The sequence below is a fragment of the Strix aluco genome, chromosome 11, assembly GCF_031877795.1.
Source record: "Strix aluco isolate bStrAlu1 chromosome 11, bStrAlu1.hap1, whole genome shotgun sequence".
NCBI lineage: Eukaryota > Metazoa > Chordata > Aves > Strigiformes > Strigidae > Strix > Strix aluco.
In genome coordinates, this window is record NC_133941.1 from 22,510,334 (window position 1) to 22,530,103 (window position 19,770).

General features: G+C 36.2%; 1 protein-coding gene across 21 annotated transcripts in view; it reads right to left on the reverse strand.

Annotated features, from left to right (window-relative positions):
- Positions 1–291: 291 nt before the first annotated feature.
- IQSEC1 (IQ motif and Sec7 domain ArfGEF 1) overlaps positions 292–19,770 on the reverse strand; it is a 357,026-nt gene continuing 337,547 nt past the window's right edge. For 16 of the 21 annotated variants that reach the window (XM_074836683.1, XM_074836685.1, XM_074836687.1 and 13 more), the window contains 6 exons: positions 18,184–18,309; positions 16,402–16,501; positions 14,687–14,860; positions 13,841–14,017; positions 6,334–6,383; positions 292–4,999 (listed from right to left, as the gene is read on the reverse strand). In XM_074836683.1, coding sequence (XP_074692784.1) covers positions 4,403–4,999; positions 6,334–6,383; positions 13,841–14,017; positions 14,687–14,860; positions 16,402–16,501; positions 18,184–18,309 — 1,224 coding nt within the window. In that variant the 3' untranslated portion in view covers positions 292–4,402. The remainder of the gene's footprint in view (positions 5,000–6,333; positions 6,384–13,840; positions 14,018–14,686; positions 14,861–16,401; positions 16,502–18,183; positions 18,310–19,770) is intronic. The other 5 variants (XM_074836684.1, XM_074836692.1, XM_074836700.1 and 2 more) reach the window with 3 other exon arrangements.

The window sequence follows — 19,770 nt, forward strand, 5'->3', positions numbered from 1 at the left end:
GATTTAGGTGTTGTATTTATTGCTCTTTATGACACTTTGGAACTAAATATATTTAACTGCACCACCAAGCAAATCAAAACCTATTGAGAAGGGATGACAGTCTCCACAGTACTGACCACCATTTCCACCAACTTCTCTTTAACTTAAGATGAAGACTGAAATCTTGGCCCCTTTGAAGTGAGTGGCAGAAATCCCATTGATTCAGCAGGGCCAGGATACCATTGGAAGGAATTTCCTTCATTTCAAGTCTGAAGAGTTGAAGTTCTTGGATTACAGAAAATGAGAAACAAAGAGTTTTGAATGATTTATTTGATTTCTCCACATGATCACAGTTATAGTTTTACATCAATAGGGTCTGTTACTACTTACAAACAGAATGCATATTAAAATGAAAGCACTCCTTTCTTCCCCATAGTTACAAAAGGGGTCTCAAGCCTCCCCAGAACAGAAGCTTCTTGTAAGCGTAATGTTTTTTGAAGTCTTTAACAGTCTGCATTCAAGACCTAATTCTAACAGTTTAATACAACTCAAAGCTGATTTAAGTTCCTAGCAGGAGATAGGCAACCTCAAAGTGACTGCAGACTTATAGTAATACTAATTTACACACTATGTACAATTTAGAGAATTATCTAGTCCCTCTACTGGTCCCATTTTCACCACCCCCTTTTCTCTTTTCCAAATTTAATCTTGTTATTGGTTCCACTTTTCTTTTAAATATATACACAATAATCCATTTTGCAGGCAAGAAGTGCGATGGTATTTTACAACGGAACAGCAAAATGCATGCTTAACTGCAGAAAACACACAGCTTCATATGGAACAGCAAGTCAACATCTAGAGATTCATTGTTTAAATATCTGCTGACTGTCTCTCAGCTCATTTTATCAAGAAACAAGAGGCTTCTGCTGCATGCAGTACATGATGGGAAAATCATTCTACACTGTATGTTAGACTTGGGTTTTTTTAGCAATACAAGACGCACATTATATTAGGATGAACTTTGTTTTTTGTTTTTACATTGTTTTACATTTCATTCTTAACTTAAAAAAATAAAAACCCCAAATATATATTTGATTGTTGTCCCAGAAAAGATTTTTGTTGCCACACCTTCATTCTTTACGTTTCCCTTTCATTTTTTCAAATCAGCATTACTACTTCGCCACATCATTTATGGGAAAAGAGAAACATGGTCACTCTATGCAGTTCTGTACCAGTTTTTAATTGGCAATGGCATTTAAGAAAAAACCCTCTCAATTCTACTCCTGCCTGCAGGCTGAAAAAATTAATTTTCTTAACCACACACAGTGTTAAAGTACTACCATTTTCCTATTCTAGGCATGATCCACACTGCTCTAAAGCAACTGTTAATCAAGGACGGAGTCAGAGAGGTTATACTACAACCCTAAACAAGCAGCAAAGTTCTTAGGACTTATGCTGACACCAAGACATTTTTGTTTGTTTAAAGTACATATAAACACAGAGTCTAAAAAAAAAATAAATTGAGTCCACTGTTTCTCCTCATTGACTTGAAACAATAGTTTACAAATACTGTGCTCTTGTATGACCAGTTTTGGTTTTTAAACCAGCCGCAAAATGATGTGTGATTTTACACGTGCCACTTAATGCACCTAGAGGGTAGGCACAAGCTCTTTCCTCACATGTACATGAAATCATGTGTAAATGGCTTTTTGCATGCACGTTTGTGACATGTCCTGAACATTTAATTGATTGCACATGGAAAATCAGTGGTCAAGCATTAAAATGTGGCTTACTGTGTATGTTTAGAAGATTTATGTGTAACCCTAATTTAAATGAATGAAAGGGGTTTTTAAACATAAAGCAAAGGCAGATCTGGGAGATTTAACATCTTCATTGTTAATTAACACAGCTAGTCAGATTCTCCTCTCCACTGCTACTGCATATTCTGCATTTATTCCATACACAGGCAATTTTACTTACAGTATAACTGCATCTGAAACAAGTACAGACTCCATCACTCAGTGAAGAGGAGCATTCTTACCTCTGTTTTAATTAAAAGATGCAGTTTCTGAAAGATGTTTGTACTTGAATGGTTCTTTATCTTTTCTGGAACAACCTATAAATTACAGTTAGACTCTACTATTGGTACAGATGTATGAAGAAAAGTCTACATATTGAAATATGTTATCACTTTACTTCAACTAATATCAACAGTAACACTGATATATTTTGCAAATATACAATATGTAGAGTGTAGCCTCACACTAATAACATTAGATGACATGCAGACAGTTCTACTTTCCCTTATAAGAACAGTATATTTTTTTTTTTAAACTGCAAGGAACAGAGCCTCAGGGGACCCGTACGAGCCCTCTTAAGGTAAGCCGCAGAATTTAGGATAGTATGAGTGATACTTAAAAATAATAATGTAATTACTCGTTTTCTTTTCGTGAAGATAATTTAGAGAAGGAGCAGAAGGGGAAAACATATTGCACATGTGTGAAACAAACATGGACAGCTTTAAACAAAAGGCTAAACTCTAGATTGCTGTATTTGCTCTCTGTGGAGGTTAACAAAGTGCTCAGTTTGCAGTTTTGCTGGTATTGTGATATCAATGGTATGGAAGGGAAAAAATTGCTCAGCCTCTCCCCCCCCCCCTCCCCCCCAAATATTAGAGATGCCATGAGCAAGCCAATATGAAAAGTCACTCCCTTGTTCTCATGTCCTCATTATTCCTGACAATTTTATTACTGTTAAATAGAAAATCAACTGGTTGTTATATTGTTACTTTTACCCATCTCACACTGGAACTTTTTGCTCATCCTCTTCAAGGTTTGCTTTTAGGCTGGTACAGTTTTGCAGTTGTGATTCCTTTGTCTCTACTGTTTAGGTGTAAAGTCCTTGCAGTGGCTCAAAATGCTGAAACTACAAAGTAGGCGCCATGTATAACTTTGTACAGGATTTTGGGATAAAAATAGTATATAAATTTGCAAATGGTTTGATTACAACACATAAGCAACAACAGCACAGCCTGTTTTTATGTGATGTCTTGCAACTAACTGGACTATGAAAGTGAGGGTTTGAGCATAAACTCAGCCTGCTGAGTGCTGGGTACTTTCAAACTAACAAATGTGATGAGTAAAAATGGTGAAGCCACTTTGTTGCTAGCACATGGCTACATGGAATTACATTTTTTGTTAATATATATATATAAAATCCCTATACTAAATTCTAAAACAAACCTTCAAGTTTTAAGAGCACTTCCACCTGGAAACGCTCTGACTAGAATTCAGCTTCATTGGGGGTAAAAATGAGAAATTATGGTAAACGGGAAACAAAGTAGCTGAGAAAGATGGAAGTTTGCCATTTTCATGTTTGAGATGAATGTTTTTGCAGTGTATACATGCACCTGTCCTAACTCTTCGTGTGTGTTTGTTAAATCATATGCATACAAAAGAAACGTGGATCATGTAAATTCACAGTTATCACAGCCTTTAAAGTGTCTAAGAATTTGAGTGACCAATGCTTGCAGATGACCACTGGTAAATGGTCATCCTACATTGCTACGGTACAATTACTGCATCTTAACGAGTTTGCTTACCTGAAATAGCAGAGCAGTTATAATACTGATTACGTATGATATTATCGTGTTAATAAAATAAGGATTTATACAAAGCAGTATTTGACTACAACATTTAAATGCTATGTTACTTGGCACATTTAGTAATGATTGCTTAGAAATCTTAGCAAGTCCGGAGGACTTTTAATGAAAATACTGAAATGTCTGAAATTGTGTCTAAGTTTCATGTTTTTGGTCTACTCTTTCATATGCTATTCATCTACTATACTGTCCTATCAAGTAAGTGGAATTCCTTGTAAAGTCTATATTGCTAGTTTTGTGGACTGAAAAAATTTCTTTCCAAGCACAAATGTTAACTATACAGTATATATATATTTATATCTTTATATATTTATATTATATAAAGTTTACTTACGTACTTTCATCAACCATATCAGGTCTACTTATTTTTTTTTTTGCCCATTGACAATAAAAGAGCAAGAATGCAACACATGGTTCTGTATCACTTTTTTCCTTTTTTCATAGACTAAGTTTTTATTATGCATGTAAAACTGTCAAGGGATTTGGTGTAAAAGGTAGCTTTACTCATATTCAGCAAGCAGCATGTTTTCAAGGCAGTTTGGAAGTAAGAACTAACCAGATGGTAAACATCTATCGAGTAGGTAAGTAAAACCAGTATCGATTGCGCTAACTTGAATTATTTTATTTCGTAACAGAAAGCCTTTAAGCTCACACAACTCAATTAAATTGTCTAGGTAAAAACTGACCATACTATTTGTTGCTTCCTGTAAGTGCCTTTGTAACTGCGTTTAAAACTACAGTTATGAGGAGGGTCGAGATGTTCTAGACTATTGTGCTGATGCCACTGTGTTTGGGCTTAGTGCTGGCTGAAGTGGAGGGAGGTGGTGGCGGTCCGTGGTGGTGCTGGGGGTGAGCAGAGTGCCCCGGGTGCGGAGGGGGCAGCGGCGGATGAGGAGCGTGGGTGTGCTGCGCGTGGGTGTGCTGCATGTACGGAGCGTGCTGGGAGTGCGCCGCGTGCTGGGAATGGGGCCCGTGTTGGTGATACTGGTGCGCGTGCTGGATGTGCTGGGGAGGGTGGTAGTGGTGGTGGTGGTGGTAGGGCGGCGGGTTCTGCTGCAGGTGGCAGTACTGCGAATGGTGGGAGTGCACCTGGGCCTGGGTCTGCCCCTCCGCGGGCCCTGCGTGATGCATGGCGGAAGGATGCTGTGAGTGCTGCTGATGTGGGATTACTGGAGGGTGCGGAGGTTGCTGTGATGAACCAGATGGTGGATGGCCTTGGGAAGGTGGCTTTCCCCTTTTACTACCAAATAAGGAACCTAGGAGTGAGGAGGAGTTAGGCATAGTCTGGTGAGGGCGAGATGGACACTCTCGGGTTGATGTAGCTCTTCGGCGCATGTGAGGACTGCTAATGATGGACCCCTAAAAAGAAATTAATAGAAATAAAAATTAAAAAAATCTTAAAATGTTTAAAAGAAAAAGTTCACACTGACCCACAAACTCCTCCTTCAGTGTTCACATGGGTGGACTATGTTAAGAGTTCTAGGAAAAATTTTACTTCCACCTTCTCTAAGTTGCCAGGGAGGCACTCGTGCCCTTCTGGGGGTATTTTAAGCATTAAATGTTTCTCTCTCAGTACTCTGGTATCGAAAACTATGACTTTAAATAAGAAAAATGTCACGGAAGAGTAACATGACATAAGACCTAGGAGCGTGTTTTTAAAGGAAAAAATACATTTTAAAATACTGTAAAAAATACCATATTTGTTTTTTTTACAACAAAAAATAAAACTACATTAAATTCAACCTAAATAGTTAAACACACAGCAGCAAATGTTACAGTTACAATTCAGATTTCAAAACAGTATTTTAAACTTTTTTTTTTAATAGTAGTTTTCCACTACTATATGCCACAGTGCTGCTTCTCAAGCCTGCCTCTGAATTATGTGTTAAATGGAACCATACCATTTTTGCCACTAAGATTTCTATGTGATTGTGTTCTTCTGACCTGGGGTCCAACGTTCTCTATTATTTAGTCTGGAATAGTGTATTTAGTTTCCGGAAGTTTGGGGTTTGTATTTTTTAAAAAGAGTTATGGAACACAACAGTACTTAGGCAAAGTGTGCTAGATTTAAACTGCAATCTACCTAAAGCAAACATAAAAAAAAAAAAGAGGAAAAAAAAGGAAAAAATCTGCAAGCTGAATTCAGAGACATGAACAGTATATATAAATGGTTTGAAGATGAATGAAATCTCATGAAATCCACATTGAATTCACCTATCTTAGTATTTTTTTTCCTCCCATGCCCTATCTGTGCAATTCCATGGTGTCATGACTGCATACATTTAGCAATTTAACTTGAAAATAAGCAATGGGAATGGTTGAGCATGAAAGTCAATAGTTGTAGCTAAATATCAAACAGCAAGAACAGTGTACTTTGTAACAAAGAGCAAGTGGGCTTTTAAGCTGGGACCAGACTGAAATGGTGGCAAAAGGACACATTGTATTCATTTAACCATGCTTGCAGGAACAAAGGGAACAAGGTTAGCTCAAACCAAAAATGGCATTGGTCTAAAACAAGCTGTCAGTGCTTTTTAAGCTGGAAGAATACGGAGTGAGTAGCCTAGGCATGCATTTTATTTGAGGCAGGCAGGTTATATGTTAGAAGAAAAAAGAGCAAAAAAATATGTATATAAAAGAAAGGTTTGAAATGCACATCATCACATCCAGCTAGACATCAGTAACTTCCTACTTACTTCCATATTGCTGTCTAGCGATCCTGCACTGCTGCGTCGCCCACGCTTGCCTGCCCAGGACATGCAACACCATAGATTAGAGACTGAGACAAGACCCGGGTGAAAAACAGCTGCTTTCCCTGAATCACTAGAGGAGCCTCTAAATGCAACTAGAGGGGCTGCGGGGGGGGTTAACATTGCACTGGACTGGTACAGCAGCTACTAAGGCAGAAACTTGGATTTTTAAGGCCATTTGTTCTATTAAGTTTCTGTACCTGACTACTTTTTAAGAGGCATTGTTGTTGTGAATTAACTATCATTAGCGGGGTGTGATTTTTTATTTTGTACAACTCTTAAAATACATGTAGTTTTAGCATTTATGTTTAGTAGTACAGTTATGATGTTGACCAGCAACAATTTTAAATTGTTCGATTTCCTGGAATCTAATTCTCTATGAAGTTTCTTTCTTTAAAGAGACTTGTAGCATATATATATATATATTTTTTTTTTTTTGTGGGGTGGTATTAATTTAAATACAAAATACTGGCATATTCTGCACTTCAGTGTAGGGCATTGGTGAGGGGCATCAGTTTCATAATTTCATTTTCAGTTTTGAACCTCAGTGGATTTCATATAATCTTCTTTCATGAGGTTTTAAAAAAACTAAACTTAATTTTTTATCAATAAATCTGGAATCTGTCGTGACATTATGGCTAGATTTTGTTTGTTTAGCTGTGCAGTGCTTTATCTAGAAGTATGATGATTTGTTCTCCAGTAGTCTCAAATTGCCAAAGATATTTGCCTAAAACTACACTTGAAACACCAGACTGTTTGCCTAAAGAGCCAGAATACGTCAGTGGCTATATATAGGACACAGGATCCCAGATTTTCTCTCTCATTTCACAGGAGAGAAAATAGCATATGGCTGCAGGGGAAATAAATATTTTTTAAAAGACAGCTTGGTGAGCATTGCTTTGCAAAGTTTCAAGTACTTCACTGGCAGGATGTGTAAAGAAAGCTAACCTTTGAAGAGTGGTCAGGTTCTCAAAGCTTCTCTAAAATCTGCATGTTTTTATAAACCTACATTTTCTCAGTGCTTTCTCCTTTCTTTCCTGCGAGGCCAAATACCAATCTCCACTCTGCATTAGTACATTGCTGTCTTCAGAATCTTTAACAGGTGGTTTTGGAGAGGAAAGTGAACATTTCAGCATGACCGAACCTACAAGCCACATCTTTAGAAGCCCAAAAGGCACATGGTATGAGAGCTAAAGAGAACTTCGGGACTGTAAGTGGGACTCCACAGTGATTCCTGGGAGGTTCACCCTTATTTCTTGACATACCCTCTCACGGACCAGTTCAGACTACCTGTAAGTCTCATACGATCAGCATGAGCTAAAAATACCACCTATTGGATCCATAAGCATAACTCTGACCTGGTTGGTCATGGGGTGCCGCCCTGCAACATGAGTTTCTCGTAAGAGCAACAGTTCTGTTTAGACTACTGTACCATTTCCCCCTCTCTCATTATCACCAAGAGTCACTCCCCAGTATAAATCCCTCTACATCGATATTAAATTGAGGGGAAGGCGCATTTGTGGTCAAGGTGTTGGAAATTGGAACAATTCCCCTAGACAGGCTCTTTGTCAGAAGCTTGGTGGTTCATCCCTTGCTGCAGTTTTAGCCTCATCAAAACCCTAAATGCTATCTTATGAACCCTCCAAGAAAAACTGGGTTTGATAATCCCTTATTTTTACTTCTCATCAGGCTTTGATATTTTTCTGCTCTGCTAAGGGGATTAGTATTGATTAACACTCAAATCATCTTGCTTGCTGATACAAAACACAGATGAAGATAGCCATCTCTTAGCGGTCAGTATTGCAAATAAGACTGACAGCTGCCACAAGTCATTAAATGTGGCCAAAAATGAAGGAAAACAGGAAAATCTAATGCCTTTTGCATATGGCGAAGTCTCTTAATAAAATAACCATGAACACGGTATATACACAGTATATATGGACAGAAAGAGACAGATGGATTTTTGCTTAGAATAACTTCAGGGTACAGTAGTACTAGCAAAGCCAAGAACAAACAGAAAATCCTCCTTAAAATGCCTGTGATTTCCCTCAGATAAGCACTATCACAATAAAGAGCGCTTTGTTCATTTTCTTAATAACAAATCGAACCCAATTCTGTATTGACCTACAGTGTGATATGAAAGCTATTAAGTAAATCCTCTAGAGCATTCCCCCTGCCAATGTGTGTTTATACAATACTGTTCTCTGGTTTTGAGATGGCATCCCATCTCAAAAATGCTTCCCTAGAGCTGCAGCATTCAAACGCATTTCAGGAAAATGGTGACTCTTGACTAGAATGGTATGTAAGCGTAACTCTGTACTCGCATAATAATTAGCAGCTGTGATATAAAGCAAGGTGGTATTTATCAAATCTGAAGACCAGTTTTGCTTAATATATTCTGATCCACTTAAAATTTTTAAGGATGTTACTTGGAGTGGTTTTAAATTTATTTTTATAAAACTAAATTTCAGTTAATTTTTTCTGATTCATTCCAACAATTCACTGACATTAGATATGAATATTCTTGGTAAGAAATATCTTTAACTTATGTAAGCACAATATGTCCCATATATGTACATGCATTACATGGGACTAAGAATATTTCAAATTTATAGTGTAAATATTAAGTGATCAAAATATTTCTACAAACTTAAACATACCAAAAGAAAATACAGAGTTTCATTAATAAAAATCCATTCTACCTTGCAGAAATTGATCTCACAGATGTGCAGATCATGACAGTAAGTGTAAATATTTCTCACTGCTACCCTGTGTTTCTTGAAACACTGTTCTATGCCAGTGAGATACATTGATATCTAAACAATGTATTATGATCTGGCTTTGTATGTCTTGGGGGAAAAAAGTTTGGAAAAAAGTTCTAAATTAAGGTTTTGGTAAAGCAAACTAATGCAGCAGCTCTTACAATGATGAACTGTTGTACTAGCCTCCAAAGGCTGTGAAACTGATACTCCCCGCAGCAGCAGCAGCATGTGTAACCATCTAGCTGCTGATCTGATAGGTATTACCCAACCTGATTTGCTCAGAATGATCTAAACAATATCCTCTAATCATTAATTTAGAAACAACTTTCCAGGGTGAAAAGACTCTCTGTAACCTTCATATTTTCATCCCGTTTTCTGGGTGAAACAGGTATAGCCTTAGGATCCACACCAGTTGTGAATATAGTTTCTTGGCATCTTTAAACAGAATAATAGATATAACAATATAATAATAATATTCCTAAAATACTGATTAAGTCCCAGGAGATGAGAAAACTGCATAACCACACCTCGCCTTGCTAAACTCCTCTTTCACTGGAAAAGCAACCAATGTCTCTTCCATAGGACAGAAAAGTTGTTGATACAAAGGTGTTTTTATATAGTGTGGGGTGTCTTTGTACAACATACTTGTAAAATGGTTTGGTGTTAACATACACATATCACAAGAGACTTCATTCATACAAATCTGGTTTATTTAAAAATATCAATAAATTCTATCATGCCCATTAACTGTTGCTATTCCATCGAAGAATAGGAAATATAACAACAGTGACAAGGGAAGAGACAGGGAAAATCTCTCCCTGCTTGGAAAGCTCTGCTAATAAGGGAGAAAAAGACTACTAGTATCCTCTGACCTATATAGTGCACCAAAATCCAGGGGAGAGGAAGGAGGTGGTCATCTAGTAACCCTGTCTGCATCAGATGAGGGAGGAGCCACGGGACTGCACCGTCCCACCACAGATTGATTCAGCAGACGAAGGGATTCTGTAATTGCATGAACTCAAAGAGTCTTGTTAAGGGGATTATGATGTTGGAAGGTTCACAATCTTTTTCATTGCAGTTTGGAATATAGGAAATTTTTAAAAATACATGATGAAATTGTTAAAAAAATAAAAATTTAAAAAAGTTAAAGGTTGACCACTGAGATTTTTATATGCAATACACAAATAGAATTATTTTAATTCTGGAACTACTTTATGTTTTTGGCTTGGGTTTGTTTTTGTTCTTTTTAAAGTAGTCTCTCCTGTGATTGTTTGGAGATAGCTCAGGAGATTATCAGACAAGCACAACTTATATTAACAGTAACCATTATACCATCCTGCACTTCTTTGCAGATTCTAATATTACATAGGTATGCCAGTTGTATATTACCAAGGCAAATCATAAAACTACATTTTTTAAACCAGTGCAGTGTGTAAATATTTTTCCCCCCTTACAGGTTATGGATGGGGGGAATAAAGCTTGATTTCCACAGGTGCTCACCACTGTAAACTCCATGTGAAAGCACTGGTCCTCCAGCAACTCAGAGTCACTGGAATTCAGGTTGACTAGCCTAAAATCAGTCAAGAAACCTGCGAGAGATACAGAATCAGAAATGCACCAGTCCAATCCTCCATGCTTGCTTCAGCAACCAAACATTCTTCCCATGTACTAATGGCCATGATGGGACTTCACACCTTTCACATCTTTCTGTAAACCTACTTATCATGTAATTGTATATGGAGTAAGCTGTGAAATGTCCAAAATTCTTTCTGAACCTATAAAACTCAGCTTTAACTGCATTAAAACTTGTCTGTCTTCTAATATTTTTATGTAAATTAAGAATTTCTAAGGTCTGAGACAAATAAATTCAGTTCTTCCTTGACTATAGCTCAAGAATGTGTAATAAAAATGGTATCTTTTTCTTTTGAGAAAAATAAAGCGTTAAATACTTTTGACATTTCTACATCTTGGAACAGTTGGTTACTACATTCTGATTTTTATTCCATGGAAAGAATTGACAATCCACAATGAACAATACTATCTTTAAAATTAAGAGACCCTCGTGCACATACTTTTTGCAATTATGACTTAAGCTATGGTGGCAAATGCACGGAAGAACAACCATCAGGAAATGATTCCTGACAGAGAAATCTTGCCTTTCGTTACTGTTTACAGCTTAGGAGTCAGAATCATTCAGGGTATCAACATTCATTAGATCTAAGCAGCTTATGAATCGTCACTCTTTTCCAAGAGAGAAATTTAAAGTCACTTTCCACAGCCACCATTTACTACTGCAGTATCTAGTACAGAGTAATGGACTGTTTTCTTAAATAGCTTTGTCATATACCCGTGCAACCAAAATGCTGTTCAATCAAGATTTCCCCTTCACTGAATAACTATTTTAAAATTTTCAATTTGTTTTTGCAATGTTCATTGGACAATTATCTGCCTTACTGCATAAATATGCAACCAGGCAATCTTCTCATGTTTATTAGATTTATTTCTGCTTAAATGTAGAACGGAACTCTCTAAAAATCCACTTTCATCATGCCTTTTCCTACAGAAAGACACACGTCCACGCACAGTCCCACTATTCTTGTTCCTCCTCCTTTTTGATTCTGTGTTTCATGCACAAAAAGAAGAACTGAGGCAACCTAACTCAGTATTGCTTTACAAAAGCAATTTAGTACGGGATAATCACTGGGATGCAGTATCTTGCTAACTGAAAGAGATTTATATGTTTTTCTATGGATCATCTGTCCCATATTAAAACAAAATCAGCCTCACATGCAAGCTATTCACTGAGAAAAGCCAGAAAAGACATGTATAATCTCATTAAAATTACATCAAATAACAAAGCAAATAACAGGTATGTAATTTCTCAAGTCAGTTGCACTGCACAAGACCAAACAGAAACTCTCCATAATTCTCAACTCATTCAGGTTAAAATTAAGTTTAGTTGGGTTTAACAAACTCATTGATAAACCCTGCAGTCTGTGAGTGATTTTTACTTTTTATTATGGGAAAAAAATTATTTTCGGTAATAAGCATGCCAATTGTAGGCATGCCCTGTTGAAACATGGAATGTTTTCATGATTATAAATACTTGTTTATTGCACAAAACCCATAACATGAATTTAAATACATGGCAATGTTTGAAAGACAAGGATGAAAATTTCCTATGGGATGAAAAAAATTAATCGGAAATCGTGTTTATGGGTACAGATACCCACTGAACTCACATATTCAACAATATGGTAGTTCTCATTCTAATGAAATAAACACAAAACAACAAAAAAGGATGATGGAAGTATCCTCAAATCAGAGATAATAGTGGTGAAGACTAGTGGCTTGATCTAAAATCCATTGAAGCCAATCAAGCACCAGTATTCAACTTCAGCCTGATTTTGGATCAAGGTCCTAGTCCTTTTTAATGAAGCAAATGGACATATGGTTATGAAAGCCTAAACAGAGAACAAAATAATTGAAAGAGCTCACTCTCTACATATTTGTATGCGCATACATATACCCACAAAACACAGGCTGTAATTTCAGTTTACAACAATTTTATTTATTGTAGCATAGCTAAAATCTCTTCTTTAGTTAAAAAAAGGAAAAAGATGAGTACTGTCTACTACCAAAGATATACATAGTATTGAAATTATGACTATACTGTAAATCATCACTGCAATTAAAAGAACAAATCAGAGTATGTAACACAGACTATGAACTAAAAAAAAATAATTAAAAATGTATCTATGTATAGTTGCTACTATCCCCAGAAGTACTTTCTGAATAGTGGGCATGGTGTTCAGATATGACTTCTTGTAAATGACAGGAATCAAGTTTAACACAGGTTACTGCCCACGGTCGCCTGTATTGCATGGGTATGCCAGCTGTGTATTACCAAGGTAAACCGTAAAATAAAAACATACCAAACTTCCCCTGGCTTTTCTTTGGCTAAAAAATCACACCACCACTCCTTTCTAGTCTTTGGCTATATTAATCAGTTAATATATCTTAAGACACATCACTGGTTTTGTGGGATATCAGTATTCTTGTCCACTAGAGCTTGCTTTATTATATTTGCAATAGTATTTCACAACAACCTCTTCTGCAAGAATTGGGAACTATACCTTGAGTTACAAAACAATAAAAGAGCATCAGGGACACACTGCATCTGAATTACATAGCTCTAGGCAGAATTTAGTAGGGCTTCACTCAATTTCATTCATCAGTGTGGTAACACAGGTACACTTGAGCACAAAATGCACAGAAAGCGGTCATTACACAAAGACCAGTTTCTTTTCTTGTCTTTCTAAGCCTATCGTATGAAGGGGAAGAAGCAAAGGGGAAGAAAAAAAGAAAGGAAAACTAAGTGGGTTACTCCTATTACAAGTCAACCATTTTTTTAATAAAACACTTACAATTTTTCCTCTGTCTTCACTCTCCTTTAAAAGTATATATAGCAATCTACAACGGTTTAAATGCTTTCAAATAGTGGTTGCTTAATAGAACAAGGGTGAAAAACAAACAGAAATTAAACGCGAACTATGGAAGAGGAGCTATTGAAAATGCTTGAAGTTTCAGTATTACTGGTTCTGGAAGCCCACTGAGAGCTGGGCTTTACACGCATCGTTCACACATCTTTGCATGCACTGGTCAGAGCGAGGAAATAAGGCAGTGCCTACCTGCTTCAGACAGGTCTCGGAGGGAGCTGCTCAGTGCGCTTCTTTTCAGCCCCTCCCCAGTAGCATAGCTGTCATCCAGGCAAGCTCTGTTCAGCGTCCCATTGCCAGAATCTTTTTTCAGGCTGGAGCATTGAGACATGCTTGGACGCACCACACCCTTCTGTTTTTCTAGCTCAGCTGAAACAAAGAGAATTAATTGATATTTATTGACTATAATGAAGGACATGGTAACATCACAACTTCTGTATGTGATCACATATTACTGTGAATAATAGGTAAGAGGTCATTCTGGCACTGTTAAATGCCAGAGAGAAGCTTCACTCCTGTACTAACAGCTTTATGCTACAGCATAGAGGATGAAAGGCTATTCCTCTTTTGGAAAAACAGAAGATAAAATTCCGTGTTTAGACACTTGTGTAACTTCCAGCAAAATATATCAATTTGTACTACGGCTACCTAATTGAGACAAGACAGGAATATCAAGATGGAAATGAAGAAAAATTCAGTGAAACTTATTTGAAGGGCCATCACTGAGAATTTCAGTGATGTAAATTAACCCTAAAATTCTTACTGTAATTTATACTACAAATTACAAATCCATCTCTCCTCTGTCCATTGCTATTGGCAGTTTGTCCAGGGTAAACTTCCACTGTAGCTACACTGCAGTAAATAATAGTCAATGAACTCAGCTGGGGCTTAAGATGTCATTGGGTTTTTCCTCTTTCTGTAATCAAAGCCATGCAAAAAACCCATGTTATTTTGAACTTTTAAAGAGTTCTAATGGGTTATACACATATTCAAGATTTTCTTATTTTGATTAGCTTGAAAATGCTCTATTATATGTACCTTTGTACTTACACTCTATTCTGTGCTTTTCCATTTCTTGAACCTCTGCAATTGACTCCCTCAAATCGTCTGTAAACTTCTTCCTGTCCTGAGGATTTGGTGCATTGAAATTTATCAGTACTTTGATATCTGCTCCTGGAACAGCTGATGTGAGCCGAATACCATTGGGATAATCTAGAAGAAAGAGTCAAGAAAAACTAAGCTCTGAATATTCCAATTACTTTCCTTTTATAAAAAAAACCCAAACCAAAAACCTAAAGGCTTTTTACTAATATTACCATACGGGGGACAAAGTCAGAGAAATAAAAGTCTAAAGGCACAGAATTAGAATGAAAATCCCTAAGACACATTGGAACTGCTTAACTGTCAAGATACCGAATAAATATTGAAAGATAGTCTTTATGCAGCTGTTACCCTTAAGGTACAATGTAAAGTATAAAAGAAAAATCCAAGAAAAAAACCAGAAAAATTAAGGGGATAGTTTTTGTTTCATGGAACACGTCCCATTACCTACCTTACTCAATTGTGACCAAAGTTTTGCTGAGTAAAGACTTTTTGAAACATCTCAAGTACTAGAAACTGTCTTATACTTGTAACTTAATTTTTGCAGGAAGACAAACAAACTAGCATGTACAGCTTTTAGTATTTCCTATTAAGTTGTGTTCCCTGGACAACAAACATATTTTCCTTTTTCTTTTTTTTTTAAAGAAAGTTACAATTATCTGTGAAATTACATACTGAGGAAGTAAAAGGGGTGGGTTGTGTGTGTCCCACTTTTGGCCCATATTATGGACATCTTCACAATAAAAGGTAGATTTATAGATTTTATATATAAGCTCTACAAACTCTTCCCTTTTGAAATCTCCAGATGCTTTGACTCAACACAGAGACTTCTTTTGAGCGAGATGAGCACTGGAGCACATTCTCAAGGATAAGCAAAAACTAAGAGCCTTCCACAACAGAAAAGCACAGAAACTACTGAATGTCACACTGAACTGTATCCAGTTTATGATGAAGGTCAAGGTTTGGTTTACAAACCATGAAGTCAGGTCAAATAGACTGTCTCCCTACGTACTGTACAAACAACTGTGCTCTGCTACGTTATTACTGATGCTGCCTCTGGGCTTAAAATCAGGACATAGCAAACTATTTGCTTTTTGTCTGCTAAGTCTAAGCTTGACAAATTTTAATGATAAAAAGAATATCGGATTGATGCAGATAACAATTGACATAAACAAAAGGTGGCAGAAAATATAAACTTTAATCCAGAATCTCTGCTTTGTATTTGTATTTGAATAAGTACACGTTACCTAGGCACAAAGTTAAGATATAAATCAGGAAAATAAATTAAATAGTGCTTTGAATTACACATATCATTACAGTAGTAATTATTTATTATCATACATTCAGTTCCAGCTAACTGTACCACTGACTCAGCAACAGATATATTTGTTTCTTTACAAATGTTTTATTCTTTACAAGTATTCACAAACAACAGATTTGGCTAGATTTGGCTCCTGACTACAACCACAAAAATCTAACAGCAGTCTTGCTGTTTCTCATGCTGATACCATCTTGTTTTAAACTTTAGGGCTAAGGTAAATTCAGAGCAATTTTATTCCTAAATTCAGGATCAAGTCCTGTCCATCCCTTTCACTCACACAATTTTTTATTTATAAATAAAACGGTCATCTAAAAAGAGAGGAAAGACTTACACTGGTTCTCAAAAAGAAGAACTTGCATTCCATAGAGGGAAAATGACTGTCGAAAACTGTATGTAACTGAGTTCTTCTTCTTTTGAAAAATCTTGGTCACCTGAAAGTCATCAAATAAACAAAATGAAATAACACTTTTACCATATGTGTTCGTGGAAAATTATTGTTCTTAAGAATTAGCATATGAGAAAACATTTTATGCCAAAGAAAGCTATAAACTGCCAAAAAATACGAACTTCCAATTTTTTTCTTTTCTCTTCTTTTGGAACTAATGTATTTAATCTACTAGTACAGAAAAAACAAAGCATTGAAGCATTGGTATCTCTTAACCAGAAGGTTCAATGTTTTATCCAGATACAATGCCTTTGTGTTCTCTATTCTCCAGAACTCTACTTCTTGAAATTCCAGAAAGAAAAAAACCCTGCATCCTTATTGTGCACTGTACAAGATAGCAAAAACGTAAATATGTTTAAAACATCCTTTTTAAAAAACTTAGCTACTACCACATGCTTTTTTCTTAGTCTGACTACAGACAGGACATGCCTATGGACCTCTCCACACAAGTTTAATTCTTAGCCCTTATTCTCACGTGCTGTGACCTTCCAAATCCTCTTCACTTCTGTGCAGCTCTAAATACTGTCTAACACTACCTCATCCAATGATGCCCTGTTTTCCCTATGATTTGTACAGCACCTATCGCAACAAAAGCTCCAAGTCTATGGAAACCTTTAATTTTTGCTACCATAGCAGTAACATACTACTACTTACTGTCAATTTTGGGGTTCTCCTAAGGTCTGAATGCAACCACTATTTCTCTTTATAACCAAGAGGTTTATTTTTACTAGTTCTTTCTAATTTTAACTTTTGGTGCTGACAAATTCAGTCTATGTTACTCCCAAATCAGTTTGATAAAACTACTGACATCTGAGTAAATAAAAAACAACAGAAAACTTGCAACCTGCAGATGAGAATGTTCCATCATTTTGCACCCAAGCTCACTTTTATAACTAGGAGGTTATACTCACAGTCAAAAGGCTTAATTTTTTAATTTATTTACTTCCTGCTTTTGAGGTCTGAAGGTACGCAAAAATTACACACAATAAAATTGTGCATCTGAAGTGTGCCTTTTTTTAACAAAACATGAAATAATTAGTTTATTTCTTAGTTCTCAGGGAACAGACAAATACATTCCAAATGGAGTGCAACAATTTTTCCTATTTTTAAGAATAAATCAACCAAATAATTCCAAGCTGTCACTAGATTCATATGTCTTGTTTTTCAAAAGACTGAGTCAGGTTAAATGCACACTAAAAAGTAAAGTCAACTGTAAAATGTATTTCAACATATCCTTTTCCTATTTCAATGAATAAACATATCAGATTCATAGAACATTTAAGGAATACAAAGTAGTATGTAATTTTGTTTTTCCAGAAGTAACTTGAATTTATTATTCATGGAATACAAAATGTCTCCGGTTACTCATTAGAGAAATGGGTAAACTGGAGATAATTTTTGTTCTTTATAGTAAAAGCTATTGCACCAAAGTACTTTCTTACAATAGTGTAGTAACCAATAAAAGGCTTCAGTTTAAAAGCAAATTATAGATAATGAAGAAAATAAAGAAAATTTAAATCTTAATCATCCCAAGATTGTTGGAGTGCAGAGTGATAGGTAATAGATATTTATTTTTAGGAATGCTCATGCACTTAACTGCCACTGATTTCATGGGGACAGGCGTTTCTGAATACCTCACTAGAAGTCTATCCACCTGAAAATACATACCACAAGAAGATCATTAAATAAAAATATTTCTCGCTGGTGCAATCCAAGCTTCTGAGGTTTATTTGGATCTGGAACTTCAAACAGCCTACAGTAGCAAACAAGCCTCCGGTGGGGTAGAGAGAGGACCTATGATAATACAAAAGTTCATGGTTAATATAGCAATATTTAGCCAAGAAAGAGCATCTTTCATACCCAGAGTCTTTTTTTGAATATTACAAATATTTTTACCTCTAAGCCCATTAGATTTTTTCATCAAAGGACCAACAACAGAAGAATAAAGATATATATATGCCACAAACTTGCATGACATTCAAACTTCATCAAAGTTTTTATATAAAACATTCTCTAACAGCTTGCATTCTGTATATGGATGCCAATGAAAGTTTTACTGGGGATAGTTTTGCTCTATGAAATGATAAAACCTTGAAAGAGTTTAAGATTAAGCAAGTGGGAGCTCAAAGCAAAGGATGTTTGCTTTCCTGAGCATTTTTACATATCTTTATTAGAAGAAAGGATGCAAAGCAACTTTAGCTTTTGTGAGATGAATACACTGATGTTGTAGATTACTTTTTGTCAGCCACTGAGTTAATTCAATTTGTTCATTTCCTAATACCAAGGAAATGGTGACGTCAGGAAAAAGTAAATGCATTTCTGGCTTATTTTCTCAAGCTGGCAAGAAAACCAAGAATAATTTTCCATTTTCTGATTTGAAATGCCTGCTGGAGCTATCTCTGAAGCTGCTGTTTTCAATCTAGTGAGACTTAATTTCTTTCAAATGATATCATCTTGTCAACAATATTAAAAGAAATGCCTTAAACTTTTAAAACTTGAAGTAGAGAATATTCTTTGGTAATAGACATATATTTCATTTATAAATTATACTTCTTTATAATTCCTGGTTCTGCATGGGAATTATGAGATTTATTAGGCAAGACTGTTAATGCTGCTTCTTCCTCTACATGAACAGGGGGGGTGGAGGGGGGGAAAAATTGGGGAAAAAGAGAGTTCAGGATTCACTGTCTGCCCTTGTTCCTGGTTGGTTATCAAGTCATTTGGCGAGATACCAGTTTTTCCCCAAAATCGAATGATATCTATACTGAATGATAAAATGCTAAGCAGTTATCTGTGGCATTAGCTTAATTACCCTCCCTGAACTTCCAAGGATTTAAGAAAAAATCTGACATGTTCTAAAGGAGCCAGTGTGGTGAAGAATGGTTTCTACTTTCAGGCTATTCTGGTAACTGAACAGCTTACATGGCTTCTCAGTGAAAACTGGCAGGAATAAATGTTACATATTCTCATTCTCTCCCACCTCCAGACTTAGTTTCCCCAGCACATGGCAGTCTGAGGTTTGCTAGAGCAAGGTAACAAAACCCAAGGGTTGTCACTGAGCCTATGAACCTGCAAACAATTACAGTGAGCTCTGGTATTGAAATTTAACTCTAGACAATGCTTTTGCTCATAGCAGTGGATGATGCGGTAAAATTCCCTTACACCATATTTTATAAAGGTCACAGCTTTCAGTTTGTTTTTACAGTCCATTGGTACTGCTAGACATGCATCCCTGAAACAACGACAGGTACTTCA